The 15674-nt window shown below is 38.4% G+C and overlaps 3 protein-coding genes and 1 non-coding gene across 4 annotated transcripts; 3 read left to right on the forward strand and 1 right to left on the reverse strand.

Annotated features, from left to right (window-relative positions):
* The first annotated feature begins 643 nt into the window (after positions 1-643).
* Positions 644-715, forward strand: TRNAD-GUC (transfer RNA aspartic acid (anticodon GUC)). Its single transcript has one exon. It is a non-coding gene; the product is annotated as a tRNA-Asp (tRNA).
* Positions 716-788: 73 nt separating this feature from the next.
* LOC108225115 (peptidyl-tRNA hydrolase, chloroplastic) lies at positions 789-4312 on the forward strand. Its single transcript, XM_017399929.2, has 8 exons — positions 789-1053; positions 1236-1320; positions 2644-2711; positions 2802-2852; positions 2935-3008; positions 3382-3440; positions 3515-3591; positions 3689-4312. Exons 1-8 carry the CDS (start codon positions 826-828, stop codon positions 3800-3802), a joined length of 756 nt encoding a protein of 251 aa, XP_017255418.1. The 5' UTR covers positions 789-825; the 3' UTR covers positions 3803-4312.
* Positions 4313-4818: 506 nt separating this feature from the next.
* Positions 4819-7695, reverse strand: LOC108225049 (ATP-dependent Clp protease adapter protein CLPS1, chloroplastic). The gene is made up of 3 exons (XM_017399852.2): positions 7525-7695; positions 5955-6099; positions 4819-5338 (listed from the first exon to the last, which is right to left on the reverse strand). Exons 1-3 carry the CDS (start codon positions 7595-7597, stop codon positions 5077-5079), a joined length of 480 nt encoding a protein of 159 aa, XP_017255341.1. The 5' UTR covers positions 7598-7695; the 3' UTR covers positions 4819-5076.
* A 2057-nt stretch (positions 7696-9752) lies between these two features.
* LOC135147087 (uncharacterized) lies at positions 9753-12296 on the forward strand. The gene has a single exon (XM_064079541.1). It carries the CDS (start codon positions 9753-9755, stop codon positions 12294-12296), a length of 2544 nt encoding a protein of 847 aa, XP_063935611.1.
* The last annotated feature ends 3378 nt before the right edge of the window (positions 12297-15674 follow it).

Below are 15674 nucleotides of genomic sequence, written 5' to 3' on the forward strand. Positions count from 1 at the left end.
AAAGAGAATCTGAGACCTAAAGGAAAATAACAACTAAAACGATAAACTACAGATGGACCAAGCATAGGCACTCCCCCGACCTTGTCAACCTTACCAAACCCCATAAGCAGGACTCGGCCAACATCCATCAATCCATCAGGAGCTCTGTTGCCAGACGCTGAAGACATGAAAAAGCCAAGATTGGGGAGGAGATTTGCAAATGATTCCATTAAGACATTATGCAACACATCTTTTGCATAAACACCATTGCCCACCATTGAGGCGAGGGATACTCCAGAGAAACAGCTGAGTTTATCACCATCCAGCAAATTGATGGCTACCTGAGAAAACAGTCTCTCATTGTTGAAGCAGAACTCATGCAGGACCTTCGCAAGACCCCCGGTACAACCAGTATACTTAATTCCTTCTTGGCTAAGTCATCAGCTTGCTCGTTCAAATATCGAGGAACAAAATGAATGAAAATAAATTTATTTATAAGATGCTCAAACTCGAATTCCAAGCACTAGGGGAAATAAGCTGACCAATTGTTTTGACTACAAAAAAGTCCTGTTGATTCCTTGCAAAGACCTCCGTTCACATTATCATGTTTCAACCATCTCACTTGCGGATTTTATACTTAAATATTTCAAACCATAACAACAAAGTCGTTGTAGTATAGTGGTAAGTATTCCCGCCTGTCACGCGGGTGACCCGGGTTCGATCCCCGGCAGCGGCGCTCTTTTTTGTTTTGCAATTTCGCATCAAAACGACGCCGTATCTCTCAAGTCATAACATGACGACAACATCAAAAACAATAGTATCCCCAGATTAATCACACAAATAAAAATGGTGATTACAATCCCTGGTCACAGTTCATCGGCCCTCGCGGCGGCGATTCTCCGTTTCCCGGCGACTCACCGGCGGTTCTCCACAAGACTCATGGCCAAAAAGCGCTTCTCAACCAAAGCCACGGCCGCCGGAGCTCCGGCGGATTCTCCGGCGAGTAAGACGAAGCCGTGGCTCATCGTCGGACTCGGGAATCCCGGCAAGAAATACAACGGCACTCGTCATAATGTTAGTCTCTTTGCTCTATAATTTAGTACAGTAATATTTTTTTAGAGACATTGTGTAATTTTAATATTTTCAATATCGATATATTAGAAAAGGATATTAATTGGCTTAAAGTTTTGAGCTTTAGAGGTGATCAATTAGTTTAGAATTGTGAGTGTGTGTTTGGATTGTTGTTTTGATTGCAGGTTGGTTTCGAGATGGTGGATGCAATTGCTGAGTCGGAAGGGATTTCGATGAATAGCGCTTCGTATAAGTCCTTGTTTGGAAAAGGTGCTGTATTGTTTTTCGATATAGTAAACTTGATGTTGTAATTTTGGCTCTGGTGTATATTAGTTATTTCGATGATTACTTGTGAATTGCTCTTGGTAAATGTTATGTTGTTCTTGTTCAGAAATTATGTTGTTGGAATTAGATTTAAGCAGCCAGCCGCCTTTCCATAATCGAGCTATGTTCTAGATATATTTTTAAAGTTTTTAATATAAGGAGCAAGCTTTGGTTCCCATTCATCATCGGCACTGATGCTTCGTTTTACACATACCTGCTGATTCAAGCTTATTTCACTCATTACTATAGTGGAAAAATGCCCTTTTCCGTACAAGCAACTTGAGTGAAGGGGACCAGTCTGATGTGTCCAAGTCGGCCATAATAGAATAGATAGGCAAAGCAGTCGATAACAGTCTGGGCTGACGTGATCCTGTTCCAAGTGGTGGTCTGGTTGGGAAGAGAGTCACGTAGAGACTATTAACCTCCGGTATTCTCTTACTATGTTAGCTTGCAGTTGCAGACACGGGCTTTCCAATGGGAGTTCCGCTGCGACCTCTGACGGTCACGTCCTGTCTCAACTGTTATCTTGATTTGGCTAAACTTTAATGTAGCCAGCCATGTTAGCTCCACCTGAGAGCCTTTAGTTTAGAAAAAGGCACTTATCATTTAGCTCAGCCGCTTTAGGGAATCGTTGGTTGGGTTGGTCTGACCAAGTGATATGATGTTTTGGACTTTGGAGTAGATTCTGGACAGAAGCCTTTTCAAACGCAAGAACATACCTTTTTTCCTGATATAGTTAGGATGTTAATTCTTGCCTATTTCTTCGCTTACAAGTGCCCTTGGATATCTTTGTATCATGGTCATGCTTCTGTACATACTACATACTCCGATGTGAGATGGGGCTGAAGATGGTAGCATAATTATTCGTCTTAGGAGGATATATATTTGGGTGATTTTCTCTTTCTTTTGTAATTTTTCTGTTGCATTAGCTTCTAAATTATGTTCTGTCAATAATAATTTATGAATTATGACATTACCTAGTCTATGTATCGGTTATTGGGTATATTAACTGGTTAGAGATTGCGAATTAGGAAAGACTGGGAGGGATTACCTTAAAGTATTACTATAGTTGACTGCTGCTTGTATTCCTTTTCTGCCAATCAATTTTACATAAGTTGTCTTGAAGTAATATATCTATTTATACATATGCAGATTGCTTTCTTCTTGTAGCGGTTAGAAAGCTAGTAGTTGATGACTGAAAATTATGCTTTATGAAAAATAAAACTTACAGAAGTCGTGACAGGAAGTGGTTTGTCATTTGATTTCCAGGTTTAATTGGAAATGTTCCAGTTATGCTAGCTAAACCTCAGACTTTTATGAATGTTAGCGGTGAGTCTGTAAGTAACTCTTTGGACATAATATAGTGTGATACCAGTTGTGCTTTTATGGACATTTGGTAACCAGTGAACATTTTATCCGGTTTCAAGGTTGGAGGGCTTGTGTCATATTACAAAATTCCAGCACAGCAAGTACTTGTAGTAAGTATTTACTACACCTTTTGGAGTCTGGATTTCAGAATCAGCGCCGCCAAACTATATACTGATGATTTCTTTTTGGCAGATTTATGACGACTTAGATCTCCCGTTTTCAAAGCTGCGGTTATTGCCAAAAGGTGGACATGGAGGACACAATGGGTATATTCATATACTACTATGATTTATTTCTTAAAGCATATTATTTTTTTATTAGTTCCTCCTGTTATAAAGATGTCATTATTTCTTGACCTGTATTTCATTTATATGTTAAAACTTCAATGTTATCTGACTGCAGTTTCTCTTTGAATGGTATCTATATATCTTTTTTCTCTGCCGAGCAGTATATACTTTTCCGAAACAACATTTGTCATCTTACTTGAAAATGAGCTGTTGGGGGATGTCCATGTTGTAACATTTTAATTAGAAAAGAAAATAATCTGCTGTGAGTCTGGGACCAGTGTGTTTGTCTGCTAAATAAGATCTACGTTTAAGTTGATGATGATTGTGCATTGATCTTTTCATTGTCTTTCAGGATGAAGAGTATAATTAGTCACCTTAAAGGAAGCCGTGAATTTCCTCGTTTGAGAATAGGTAAGTTGCCACTCTAGAAATCTGATCTACCATAATACTATTTACATATTATAACATAGAGCTTTTATTTGTAGGCATAGGGCGTCCTCCTGGGAAAATGGATCCCGCGAACTTTGTTCTTCGCCCATTCAATAAAAAAGAACGTGAAGAGGTAATGTTGCATGTTTGCAGAAGCACACATATGGATACAGTAGTATTACAGTATTGATTTATATTCTGGATTCTGGCTGAATTTGTTATCTTTGCAGCTAGATTTTACATTTCAAACTGGTGTAGAAGCAGTGCGCATTTTGTTGACGGAAGGTATTAACAAAAGTGCAACATTCGTGAACACTCCCAAAACTTTGGAACATCTCGGTTAGATACACAAAGTGTTCCTGTTACATAAACCGTGCTAGGCAGGCATCTGAATCTGCTTTTGAGTTCAGCTGTGTGAAGAGGGTTTCAATATCCAACACATATTTTAAAAAAGGCTTAGTTTCAGACGTATCAATGACAAGTCAAATGTTGAATATTTGGATAGAAATTTTGTCGCGTTAAACAAAGGAAAGCTATGGTTGACCACAAAATGTGGGTATACTAGAGAGAGGTAATGGATGGCCAGGCTTGTGGTCTCTTATTCAATAATGTAAAGATTTTCTCAAGCTTAAGTAGACCACATGATGTGGTTATAGTATAACTAGAGGGAGGTAATGTCGGCCATCTGCATGGTTCCGTATTCTTAAACTTGCAAATAGGACCCTTAAATTTTCTGTATTAACTTATTTTAGCTTTGGATTGTGTCGTTTAATTGACTACAGATTTTACGTTCTTTAGCTGGCACAATTGAGCTTTTATTGTTTTATGGCAAATATACACAGTTACATTTTTCATTGAGCAGTGGTTTATATGTTAACACACATGCCTATATCGAAATTGAACACATCCTGGTAACCAAGGACACCGCTATTCCATTTACATTTCCTACGTGAAACTGTTATGGTAGTTTGTTTCGTTTTTTATAATAAACTGCAAATTTAGTGAATATGAATGCATTTCAGTGTTTTAAAAGATGCGTTCTCTTCAACGTCGCTTAGAACATATGTTGGCTTCTTTGGTAAAGTTGTGTTGAAATGGTCGTTGATTTTCAGATTTGAGAATCTACTTCATGTTCGGTCGATAAATTGCTCTCCACGGATTTTTCAAATTCTGCACGGGAATATACTCAAAATTTTGTCGATATCTGGAAAATCCAACCATTGCTTTCAACAGGACAAATGCAACGAAAGATTGTGTAATCTGTGATAGCGAATATATCCAGCAAGCCTGTAGAATGTAGATGCACATTCTTTGACGTGTTTTCTCTGTGAAGATTGTGCGCGAATTAAAATAAGTCAGATTTTTGAAGCAAAACATCGACTCCATTACTTTAGGGAACCGAAGAAACTACAATAAGTAGACTCCAGTTCACTGTACAGTAAATTTCACCAACCATTTGGCTTAACTAGCCTTATTTGTGCCCTCACATATGCCTTCTCACTGTATATCATTGCAAACAAGGTTCAAACAGTTGTGCTTCTATGTACATTTTTTACCATAAACCTAGTATCTTAATTCGCGCAGATAATATATAGAGCTGCGGAATTCTAAAACGCACTTAACAACCTCCACTTGCAGGCTCAATCGAGCTTTGAAGACCATTACCTCTGAGCTGCATGCAGTGATCTTCAGCATCTACCTGATCGCAGATGATTACCACCGCCAAGCCATTGTGATGTGCTTCTTGCATAATATTGACAGCATTGTCGACTGTCATCCCAGGAATAACCTTCATCAGCACTTGAACGACATACTCCCTCTTGTTGTAGTTGTCATTGTGCAGCATCACCCGATAAGGTGGAGACATTTTCCTTGATTTCCTGACAGCAAGAAATGACAACAAAAATTTGTATAATAATCCACCTTCCCAATATATTAAATCCGCATAGTGGTCCTAGTAACTAAACAAACTCAGATGACACGTAAACATGAATTTCATCAAAGAGAGCACTACAATCACAATGAGTCTTCATAAACTTCTATATAATTCATGTCATTATAACATATATCCACTCTCAGTGCAAGCACAAAATTTAAGTGGTCATTAAGTTTTGACACCATAGACAATGGTAGCTAAAAAAGTTATTTCTTTAAGTCCTTGTATCTTGTCCATGCTTCCATATTATGCCTAATGAGACCGACCTTTTAGTTCTGTCAATCATGTCCGCGGTAAATTGTGAGTTACGACCTGGTTTACATAAATTTGCACTTAACATCTGTAGTATAGAGCCGATTGCACCTTTATGCTAAAGTGCTGAAACACGAAAATTTAAATATGGTAATCAAATTTTACTCTTGAACTTCTCCACCCTGTTCTTTATTCCTTTATCCTGCAGTTTAATTAATATCCGCCGTATATATTCTAACGACGACTTTATTTCTCTAAATATTAATTTATTATTACGATAACATTAAGGAAAGAGTTTGTTGTGATACCTTACATCAAACTCGGATTCACGGCCTGGGGTTGTCTTCTCAATTACTGGCTTGTCCATCACCCCGCCGCCTTTTCCTACTGTTGTTGCTGACATAGCCATGAAATTGCTCCGGTTTGCACATTGCTTATAAAGATATTTATCCCCTGAGGCAAATATAAGATATGAGAATCAAAACCAATTCGTGACATAAATATAGTGTATCCATATAACATCACAACCAATAAAAAGATGGACCAATTATCAATAAGAAGACTAGAACCTATCACCTGACAAGATCAATTCAAACAATCCAATAACGGAACATAGATTTAACATCTTAGCACACAAGATATAAAAATTTGTGGAATGATGACAAACTTGCATTAATGTGAATTTCTGTTTGGCATAATAAATACCGGTAAAACTTCCAGATAGGTTATTCTACAGTTATACTACAGAAAACTGATATAACAATTTAGGTCAGACTGGTAATATTTCCAGATAGGCTATTATATAGTTATACTACAGAACTGATATATACACAAATTTGGTCAGACCAAAATGCATTGAGTATTTTTGTGGAAATCCTCTCTACTGTATAGACTATATTATATGTTCCGGAAACGATTCTCAACATTATAAATTACAACAAAAATCAATTACAGGATACAAAAGATCATATTATTTATTGTGTAGCTTCAAAGTTTAAAGACCTCATACATTAAGATAGCACATGATGATATCTTGGTAGAGGACTAGCCTCTTCTCATATGAGCATGGTAAATTGATTGACTATGTCTAAGAAATGTAGAGACAAGTTTGTTAATTAATCTTACTGGTCTCTCTATCATCTCATGTCATGTTCTTGCAAAATTTATATAATAATATATTGTCTTCTACAAGATTCTTTAGCGTCATTCAAATTTTAATTCCAATATTAAATGCTTGCAAGATTTCTGGAGATGGAAAGTAAAACAATTTTTAAGTCAATAAGTTTCACTTCATAATATTATATTGATACCACTATCATAGTTTCCGAGATCACACCTTTGTAACTTGTAAAACCAGCTGGAAATACGACAGCAGCTTCACAAAGTTACCAAATTTAACCCAAGAATCATCTAATCATAAATCGCGCTAAAAAGTTTTCTAAAACGTGGATGAGCACACGACCTATGATGTATCTGTACTCACCACAGAAAGCATCATAGTTCCCAAGTTCACACCTTCCTAACTTATCGAATCAGCTGGTCAGAATAAACACCTATGACACCAGTGTCGTAAAGTTACCGAATTTAACCCAAGAACCATCTAACCACACTATTCCTGTTCTCTATCAAGCCTTTTCACCACCATATCTCAATATATGCAATCAAATTAAGCTGATGAGCTATATAATTACAAAAACATCTATAACATCCAAACAAGATACATAGACAACCACTACAAAGATCAAATTAAAACCCATAAACATGCTTTCAGAAACACAATCATCATTCAAACTATACAATAAAAACAATCAAATTGAAAAATCAAGAACTCATATATAAGCATTAAATCAATACGAAAAACTTGAAATAGATGCAAACCAGATTTGGGATGAATGACATGAGTAGGAGAAAGAGCAACACGACCACAAATTGCAGTCTCCATAGCCACCATCTCTCTCTCCCTCTCTCTCTCTCTGAGTCTCTCTCAGAATACACCTATTTCTCTCCAATTTTACACCCAAATAATTTTATTTGTTTACTGAAAGAAGGGATTTTTTTTTTAATTTTGCGAAATTTTATATGGGTTTTTTATTAGAAAGAATTTTTTTTATATGGGTTTTTGTTTGGACGGACTGATGAAATTTTTATTACCAAGAATTTTTCATCAGTGGAAAATAAATAATTTATGGTTTAGAAATTTTGAGAATAGAAATGAATGAGTGGGTCCCGCTTAACATGAATTTGGATATTCCGTCTCGGTGAATACATGTGGTAGTTGGTTTCTCTACATTTGGACGGTTTTTCCCTGTACTTTGTTCATTAGATTTATCGGGCTTGATATTTTGTTCGATCAACTTAAAATAATTTATTAATTGAATTAGAATTTCTTTTATTCAATTTTCAATAGTTTGATGAAGTGGAGAGCAAAATATGAACGATCCATTTCGATTACACAGATTACCTAAAACTGATCCGAGCCAACTTAGGTAATTAAGCTACTCATCTTCCCTCCAAAACTCTACCTTCTTTATGGATAAAATTTCACTTTTAAGCTGGAATGTAAGGGGTACAAATAAAGTGGCAAACAGGCTTAATATTCGCACAGTAATGTCCGAAAGCAAGGCCACGATTCTTTGTGTGCAAGAAACCAAGAGATCTAATTGGTGTGAAAAGTCGATTGGCTCATTAGGGATCCCCGGAAAGGCTTGTTGGATAGACTCCCCTTCACAAGGTCTATCAGGAGGTCTTTTGATAGCTTGGGATAATACCTATATTCACGCCATAGAATCGGGTTGTAGCCAAAACTGGCAATGGTTTATTGCCACTGTGATCGGAAGCTCCCAGGAATTCATATGTGTCAATGTTTATGCTCCGCAGAAGAGCTCCCTTAAACAGATGTTGTGGGAGGACATCTCCTCATTTCTCTTAACCAAGTCAAACCTGCCTGCAGTGATTATTGGCGACTTTAATGTAGTTCTTTCAGACTCGGAAAGGGAAAATTGTGTCTATAACCGCAGAGATACAGACTCCCTCCTCTTCTTTATGCAAGAACATGACCTGATAGACATTCCACTTAGTAATGGAAGATTTACATGGTTCGGACCAGAGCACAGAAAGAGCCGTCTTGATCGAGCAATGATCAACCCAAAGTGGAACGAACTTGGCAACTGGTCCCTGCAAGGTTTTAACCGAAAATCTTCTGATCATCGACCAATAATGTTAATGAATTCTAAAACTGACTGGGGTCCCCGACCATTCAAAATTTTTCACTGCTGGCTACAAGATGAAGCCCTTCTTCATAACCTGGGGAAAGTGTGACAAGCTCATCCAAACTATTCTATTAGTCATCGCTTCAGAGAGGTAAGAAAATTTGCCAAGGAATGGAATTTGACTTCTAATGGCAATATAGATGTCAAGATCAAGAATTTAGAAAAGGAGCAAGGCATTGCTGATGACTCTAATGTGGCTCTACATACAAAGAGGGCAATTGCTTCAGAACTTGAAAAGTTATATGTGCAGAAAGCTAGCATGATGTGCCAAATTTCAAGACTAAACTGGCAGTTGCATGGAGAGAGAAACTCTGGATTCTTCCACAGAGCTATTGCAGGTAGAAACCGTTCCAGACTCATCAATGGACTACAGGTTGACTCTAACTGGATTTCAGAACCATCCACAATCAAGAAAATTTTTCTGGACCATTTTAGAGACTTCTTCTGCAAATCTTCAAATTCCCGTATTTTCTCCCTCAGTCAAGGACTACTCCCCACTTTATCTAGTGAAGAGAGCAAACAATTAGTTGAGGAGTTTACTGAGAAGGAAATCTGGAATGCACTGCTAGACACCGACTCAAATAAGGCTCCGGGGCCTGATGGTGTCAACTCTGGAGTTTTAAAAGCTATGTGGCCAATAATCAAGGGCGATATCTGCCAAGCTTTTCACTCTTTCCACTCTTCAGGCTTGATTCCTCCAGGTTCTAACTCCTCTTTCATTGCTCTCATTCCAAAAACCAGCTCAGCTTCTAATCCTTCAGAGTTTCGCCCAATCTCTTTGATGAATGCTAATATGAAACTAATCTCAAAGTATTGGCTAGAAGGCTGAGTGTTTACATGAATAAGCTAATTTCTCCTACACAGACGGCTTTTATTAAAGGCCGACAAATTTCGGATGGCATTCTTATCACTTCAGAAGTCTATCACTCACTGCAAACCGAACAAAGCAAGGGTCTTATTCTTAAAATCGACTTTGCAAAAGCATTTGACTGCATCAACTGGGAATTTTTGTTTCATGTGTTGGAGGTTATGCATTTCGATGTTAAGTGGATTAAATGGATCAGAAACCTGTTTGATTCCTCAAGGGTTTCAGTCTTGGTAAACGGTAGCCCAACGGAGGAATTTCACCCTACTCGTGGCCTCCGCCAAGGAGATCCTTTGTCTCCGTTATTGTTCAACATAATTGGTGAGGTCCTCTCCTGCTTGATTTATGCAGCGCATAGTAATGGATTATTTGAAGGAGTGGCGATAAATGGCTGTTCTGATAGAGTTACTCATCTCCAATTTGCCGACGATGTCATACTATTCCTCAACAATAACTCACTCTCTGTCAAAGGTATCAAGGCAACGCTTCAGGTTTTTGAACTCATCTCAGGCTTACAAATCAATTACCGAAAAAGTAAGTTATATGGATTTAAAGAAAATCTTGAGCTACTACAAAGCTGGTCAGATTGGTTAGGGTGCTCAATTAGTTCTGATCCACTCTCGTACCTTGGAGCACCTATAGGACAGTCCCCAAAAAGAACAATTTTCTGGAGGCCACTGGAGCATAAGATCGCTTCAAAACTACAGAGATGGAACGCCTCAAATGTTTCCATGGCGGGACGGTTAGTGCTGCTTCAATCAGTACTGGACAGCTCTCCGGTGTACTGGTTTAGTTTGTTTAAGATGCCCCAGACGACTATTCAATATATTGATAAACAGAGAAGACACTTTTTATGGGGAGGTAAAACTAATGGCCCGAGGAAATTACATCTTCTAAATTGGGAGCGTCTTTGCACTCCTAAATCAAGTGGTGGTCTAGGTATTGCCTCTCTTGAGGTCCGTAACATCTCGCTATTAGCAAAATGGTGGTGGAGATGCTATTCACAAAGAGATCAGCTTTGGAATACTATCTTAACGCGTAAGTATGGTGAGCTAATCAGATACAATCTCGGGCTAATAGCAGGCAGCTCTAATCTCTCCCCAATTCTCAAAGGCATTGTCAATTTAGGACAAAATAAGAGGGTGGAACCCCTGTTAAGACCTCATAATTTTAAGTGGGAACTGGGCAATGGATCTTCAATATATTTCTGGGAAGACTGGTGGTGGGGAGACGGCCCTCTGGCTACATGTTACTCCAGATTATATTCATTATCTAAGCTTAAGTTCAAGTCCATCTTCGAATTCTTATCGCTATGGAATGAAACTGGTTCTGATCACTTACTCTGGAATCTTAATCTTCTCCCTTCTGATGTGGAACAAATTTCACAGCTCAGAGTGTTATTAAGAGACATCCAACCGAGACAACACAACGACAAACTGTTCTGGCAGGACCACAAGGGCTCTCTCACCTCGAAAAATCTTATGAAGTGCATGACACTTGGGGATCGCACACCGCATGCACCATCCAGAATTTGGTCTCTAATCTGGAGTCTAAAGGTTCCGCCAAAAATTAGAATCTTCCTGTGGAAAGTTAGATGGGGAATCCTACCATCCAAACAGCTACTACACTCAAGGTTGGCTGAAGTGAGCCCATGCTGTGATAAATGCGAAAGTATAGTTGAATCCCAAAACCACATATTGTGGGAATGCAAGATTGCCAGGTGGGTCTGGGATTTTATAGCCAACTGGTGGAGCTTAAAGTCACAATTTCTAAGGTTAACTTCATTCTCTCTTGAGAATATTTTGTCGTTACATCGAACTTCAGTGACATCAAAAATATGGCACTTAATCGTTGCAGCAAGTCTCTGGACCATCTGGCTAGCACGTAATGAGTCCATATTTCAATCTTCAGTTCCACGTAAATCGGTTCTCCTAAACTTAGTTTTCACAAGGATTAACAAATGGGGCGAGGCCTCAAAACTGACCCCATTCACTGCAGACCCTCTTTGGAAATCTAATCCCTCAGGTGCAGTTGTGATTTATTACAGTAAGTTGAGTGCGGAGTATTGGAACTATAAATTCTTGACTCATGATTTAGTATGTATGACGGATGGGGCTTGGGGTGCATGTGAAAATGGATCCCTCAATGGTGCAATCGGAGGTCGAATTCTCAATAAAGACAAAAGAGTGCTACATGTATTTTCAATCCCAGTATATGTGGTAAACAGTCTGCAAGCCGAACTGGAAGCTCTACTTTACATGTTAGATCAAGTCAAGCGACACTTCAGCACAGCATCTCAAGTAGCCATATGCTCAGATTCAAAGGAAGCTTTACAGATAATCCGGAAAAGAGAGGTTCATTGTGAAATATTGAGAAGACCCATCCCTGAGTTCTCTTCTCTACTAGACTCTATTGTTAGTCTCTACTACGTACCTAGAGCACTAAACTCGGAGGCAGATGATTTGGCTAAGGAGGGCCTAAACAGAGCCACAGAAGCAATCTTCTGGGCGTCATAATAACAGCTACTTCAATAGACCTCTCATGCAAAATCTTCACGTCAGGCGAGACAGATTCTTCCCTCTATTGCCTTTCCAGTTTTTAGGGGATTCTTGGATCTTTATCTGGTGGGCACTAATGGCTCCCTTTGCCCCTCAGTCCACTGCATTCCCCCTTCTAATTTATTGCGGTATAAATATCCCTCTTGTCCCTTCATACTTGGAGCATCTTCCTCTTCTCCTCTCCTCTTTCTTCCTTTCCATGGACTATCTGTGGGAACCTCCAGAGGGAGAGGCTCTTAAGATCAACGTTCATTGTATCACCTCTGCGGAGCCACTACCCAATGGTAACACCAATAGTGTGGGAGTTGTTATTCGTAACAAAGCAGGGAAAGAACTCTGGAGTGCTGCAGGACCAATGCCTGGCAAGTCTAAGCTCCAGGCAACACTTTGGGGCATCTATCACGTGTTAGGAATCAATAATTTTTTGATGATAACATAAACATTTCTGTAACATGTCTTACTTAGAATCTTTATCAAATTTCAGTTGTAATTGTTACATTTCTTGTCTTTGGGAATTATCAACGGATGGGTAGAATAGGATGGCTAATTGTAAATATCCAATGCCATGTAATTTTATCTAAGTGAAGGATATTCAACTGATGAGATGTAACTGTTCAACTGATAAAGACTGGATGATGTTTCAACTGATGAAAATCAAGCATTCAACTGAAGACAAAGTGTTCAACGGATAATGCTGAGGAATTCAACTGATAAGACTGGAACAGCATTCAACTGATGGAGTTTGTAATTCATTCAACTGATGAGCCAGGCATTCAACTGATAAAGTCAATAGCAGTTGAAAGCAACCAGAACCTTCAACTGATGAAGCAAAGAGCAGTTGAAAGTGACTAGAGCTTAAGTCTGACAAATCACATGGATCGAATTACACTAAAATAGACATGGAAGCCTAATTAGGAAAATAAAGAAGAAGCAGAAACATACTTATCTCATGCAGTGCAATCTGGATCAAATCAAGATGATGGTCAAAGATGAAGACATCTCAGAAAGCCTGCATAAGACAAAGTTGTGCAGCATTGTTTTTAGATTAGAGTGCATTTTGTAATCTAGCTAAAAGCTTTGTAAAACTTGGAGTATATAACCAAGTTAGCAGCATCAGTTGAACTTGTTCAAATTACTTGAGAGAAAAATCTGAGAGTTAGAACTTGTTTTGAGTGATGAACCAGCAGCTGTGCGAATTGTAAAACAATCCACAGATTCTTCTATATAAAATCTCACGGGTGGATCATTCAATCCACCCGTATTTTTAATACTTGGTGTTTTTCTGTTTATTGTGTTCTTAGTGTACTGTTCTTGAATCTTTTAAATTTGTAAAAGATTGTATTCAACCCCCCCCCCCCTTCTACAATCTTTCTCATAGTTGGTGTAAAATAACAATTGGTATCAGAGCGAGGTTCCCAACAAACAGGGAAAAAGATCAACACTGCTAGAGAAAGATGGGAAAGAAGGATGCTGGAGTGAAGATACCTGTTCTTGACAAAGACAACTATTTTCACTGGAAAGTGAGAATGCATCTGCATCTGTTGTCCATTGATGAAAGCTATGTGAACTGCATTGAAAAAGGACCTCATGTCCCCATGAAGGTCTGCACAAGTATTGGAGCTGATGGTGAAGACATGGTAGGTAAGATGATTCCAAAACCTATCCATGAATATTCTCAAGAAGATACTGAAGAAGTGCACAAGGACAAGAAAACCATGAACCTTCTGTTCAATGGTTTGGATCAAGAAATGATTGATAGTGTTATTAGCTGCACAAGTGCCAAAGAAGTCTGGGACACCATCAGGACCATCTGTGAAGGGAATGAGCAAGTAAGAGAGAACAAAATGCAGCTTCTTATTCAACAATATGAGTCATTCCATTTCAAGGCTGGTGAAAGTTTGAGTGATACATTTAACAGATTTCAAAAACTGTTAAATGGTCTAAAGCTCTTTGGAAGAGTATATCAAGTTAAGGACTCAAACTTGAAATTCTTAAGAGCTCTTCCCAAAGAATGGAAGCCCATGACAGTCTCTCTCAGAAATACACAAGAGTTTAAAGACTATACTCTAGAGAGACTGTATGGAACCTTAAAGACTTATGAGCTTGAAATGGAACAAGATGAAGAGATTGAGAAAAGCCAAAAGAAAGGGCATTCATCTGTGGCTCTAGTTGCATCTCTGGAGGATACTGTCAAGGACAAGGGAAAGTCTCAAGTTGAAGAAACTGAGAAGTTGGTCAAAGAGGAGAGCTCAGAGTCAAGCAAAGGAAGAAGAAAGGAGAAAGAAGTAGCTGATTCTGGTGAAGAAAGTGATGGAATTGATGAACATCTAGCCTTCCTGTCAAGAAGATTCTCCAAACTGAAATTCAAAAAGAATTTTAATTCTGCAAAATCTTTTAAAGGCAATTCCAAGTCTGATAGAAGCATGGTAGACAGATCAAAATTCAAGTGCTTCAACTGTGGGAATGCAGGTCACTTTGCAAATGAGTGCAGAAAGCCTAAAGTTGAGAAGAAGTCAAGTGAAAACATTGACTACAAAAAGAAATATTATGAACTTCTCAAACAAAAAGAAAGAGCATTCATCACAAAGGATGATTGGGCAGCTGGAGATGATTCTGATGAAGAGGAGGAGTTTGTCAATCTAGCTCTAATGGCCAACTCCACAGATCAAGAAGAAAACACTGGAAGCAGTAGTCAGGTATTCACTACAAACCTAGTTGAGTTAACTAAAGATGAATGCAATGCTACTATTAATGAAATGTCTACAGAATTGTATCACTTGCATGTTTCTTTAAAATCTCTCACTAAAGAAAATAGTAGGATTAAGGAAGCTAACACCTTTCTTAGTGATAGAAACAGTGTCTTAGAAGCTCAATTTATTGAGTTTGAGAAGCTGAAAATTGAGTGTCAGACAGCCAAGGATGATCTCTTGGTTGTTCTGAAAAGAGAAGAGATCATAAGAAAGCAGCTTGATAAGGAACAAGAGATTATTGCCAAATGGAAGTCTGGTAGGGATGTTTCCACCAATATCATCAACATGCAAGGTAGAGAGACCTTTGTAGAGAATGAGTGGAAGAGGAATAAGAAAGTGCTTGAGATATCTGAGAACAGTTCAGGTGATGAGAATACTGATGATGATCATCAGTTGAAGAGCAAAGTCTCAACTGATGAGAGTCATCAGTTGAACAAAAACTCATCAGTTGACAAGAATGTTCTCAAGAAGCTTAACAAGAAATATGGTCCTGTTAAAAAGAATTTTGTTAAAGGTGAGAATAGTTCTTCTGAGACCAGTGACAGTGTTAATAACACTATTCATTCCAGTAACAAGAACAAGAAGA

This window comes from Daucus carota, chromosome 6 (assembly GCF_001625215.2).
Source record: "Daucus carota subsp. sativus chromosome 6, DH1 v3.0, whole genome shotgun sequence".
Classification (NCBI taxonomy): Eukaryota; Viridiplantae; Streptophyta; class Magnoliopsida; order Apiales; family Apiaceae; genus Daucus; species Daucus carota.

What these genes read in the sequence shown, in the direction of transcription:
- LOC135147087 (XM_064079541.1), top strand. Translation starts at nt 9,753, where the DNA reads ATGAATAAGCTAATTTCTCCTACACAGACGGCTTTTATTAAAGGCCGA.
- LOC108225115 (XM_017399929.2), top strand. Translation starts at nt 826, where the DNA reads ATGGTGATTACAATCCCTGGTCACAGTTCATCGGCCCTCGCGGCGGCG. An exon ending in TGAATGTTAGCGGTGAGTCT is followed by an intron (nt 2,712 to 2,801) that starts GTAAGTAACTCT and finishes TCCGGTTTCAAG; the next exon opens with GTTGGAGGGCTTGTGTCATA. An exon ending in CAGCACAGCAAGTACTTGTA is followed by an intron (nt 2,853 to 2,934) that starts GTAAGTATTTAC and finishes TCTTTTTGGCAG; the next exon opens with ATTTATGACGACTTAGATCT.
- LOC108225049 (XM_017399852.2), bottom strand. Translation starts at nt 7,597, where the DNA reads ATGGTGGCTATGGAGACTGCAATTTGTGGTCGTGTTGCTCTTTCTCCT. An exon ending in TGTCATTCATCCCAAATCTG is followed by an intron (nt 6,100 to 7,524) that starts GTTTGCATCTAT and finishes TATTTGCCTCAG; the next exon opens with GGGATAAATATCTTTATAAG. An exon ending in GAATCCGAGTTTGATGTAAG is followed by an intron (nt 5,339 to 5,954) that starts GTATCACAACAA and finishes TCTTGCTGTCAG; the next exon opens with GAAATCAAGGAAAATGTCTC.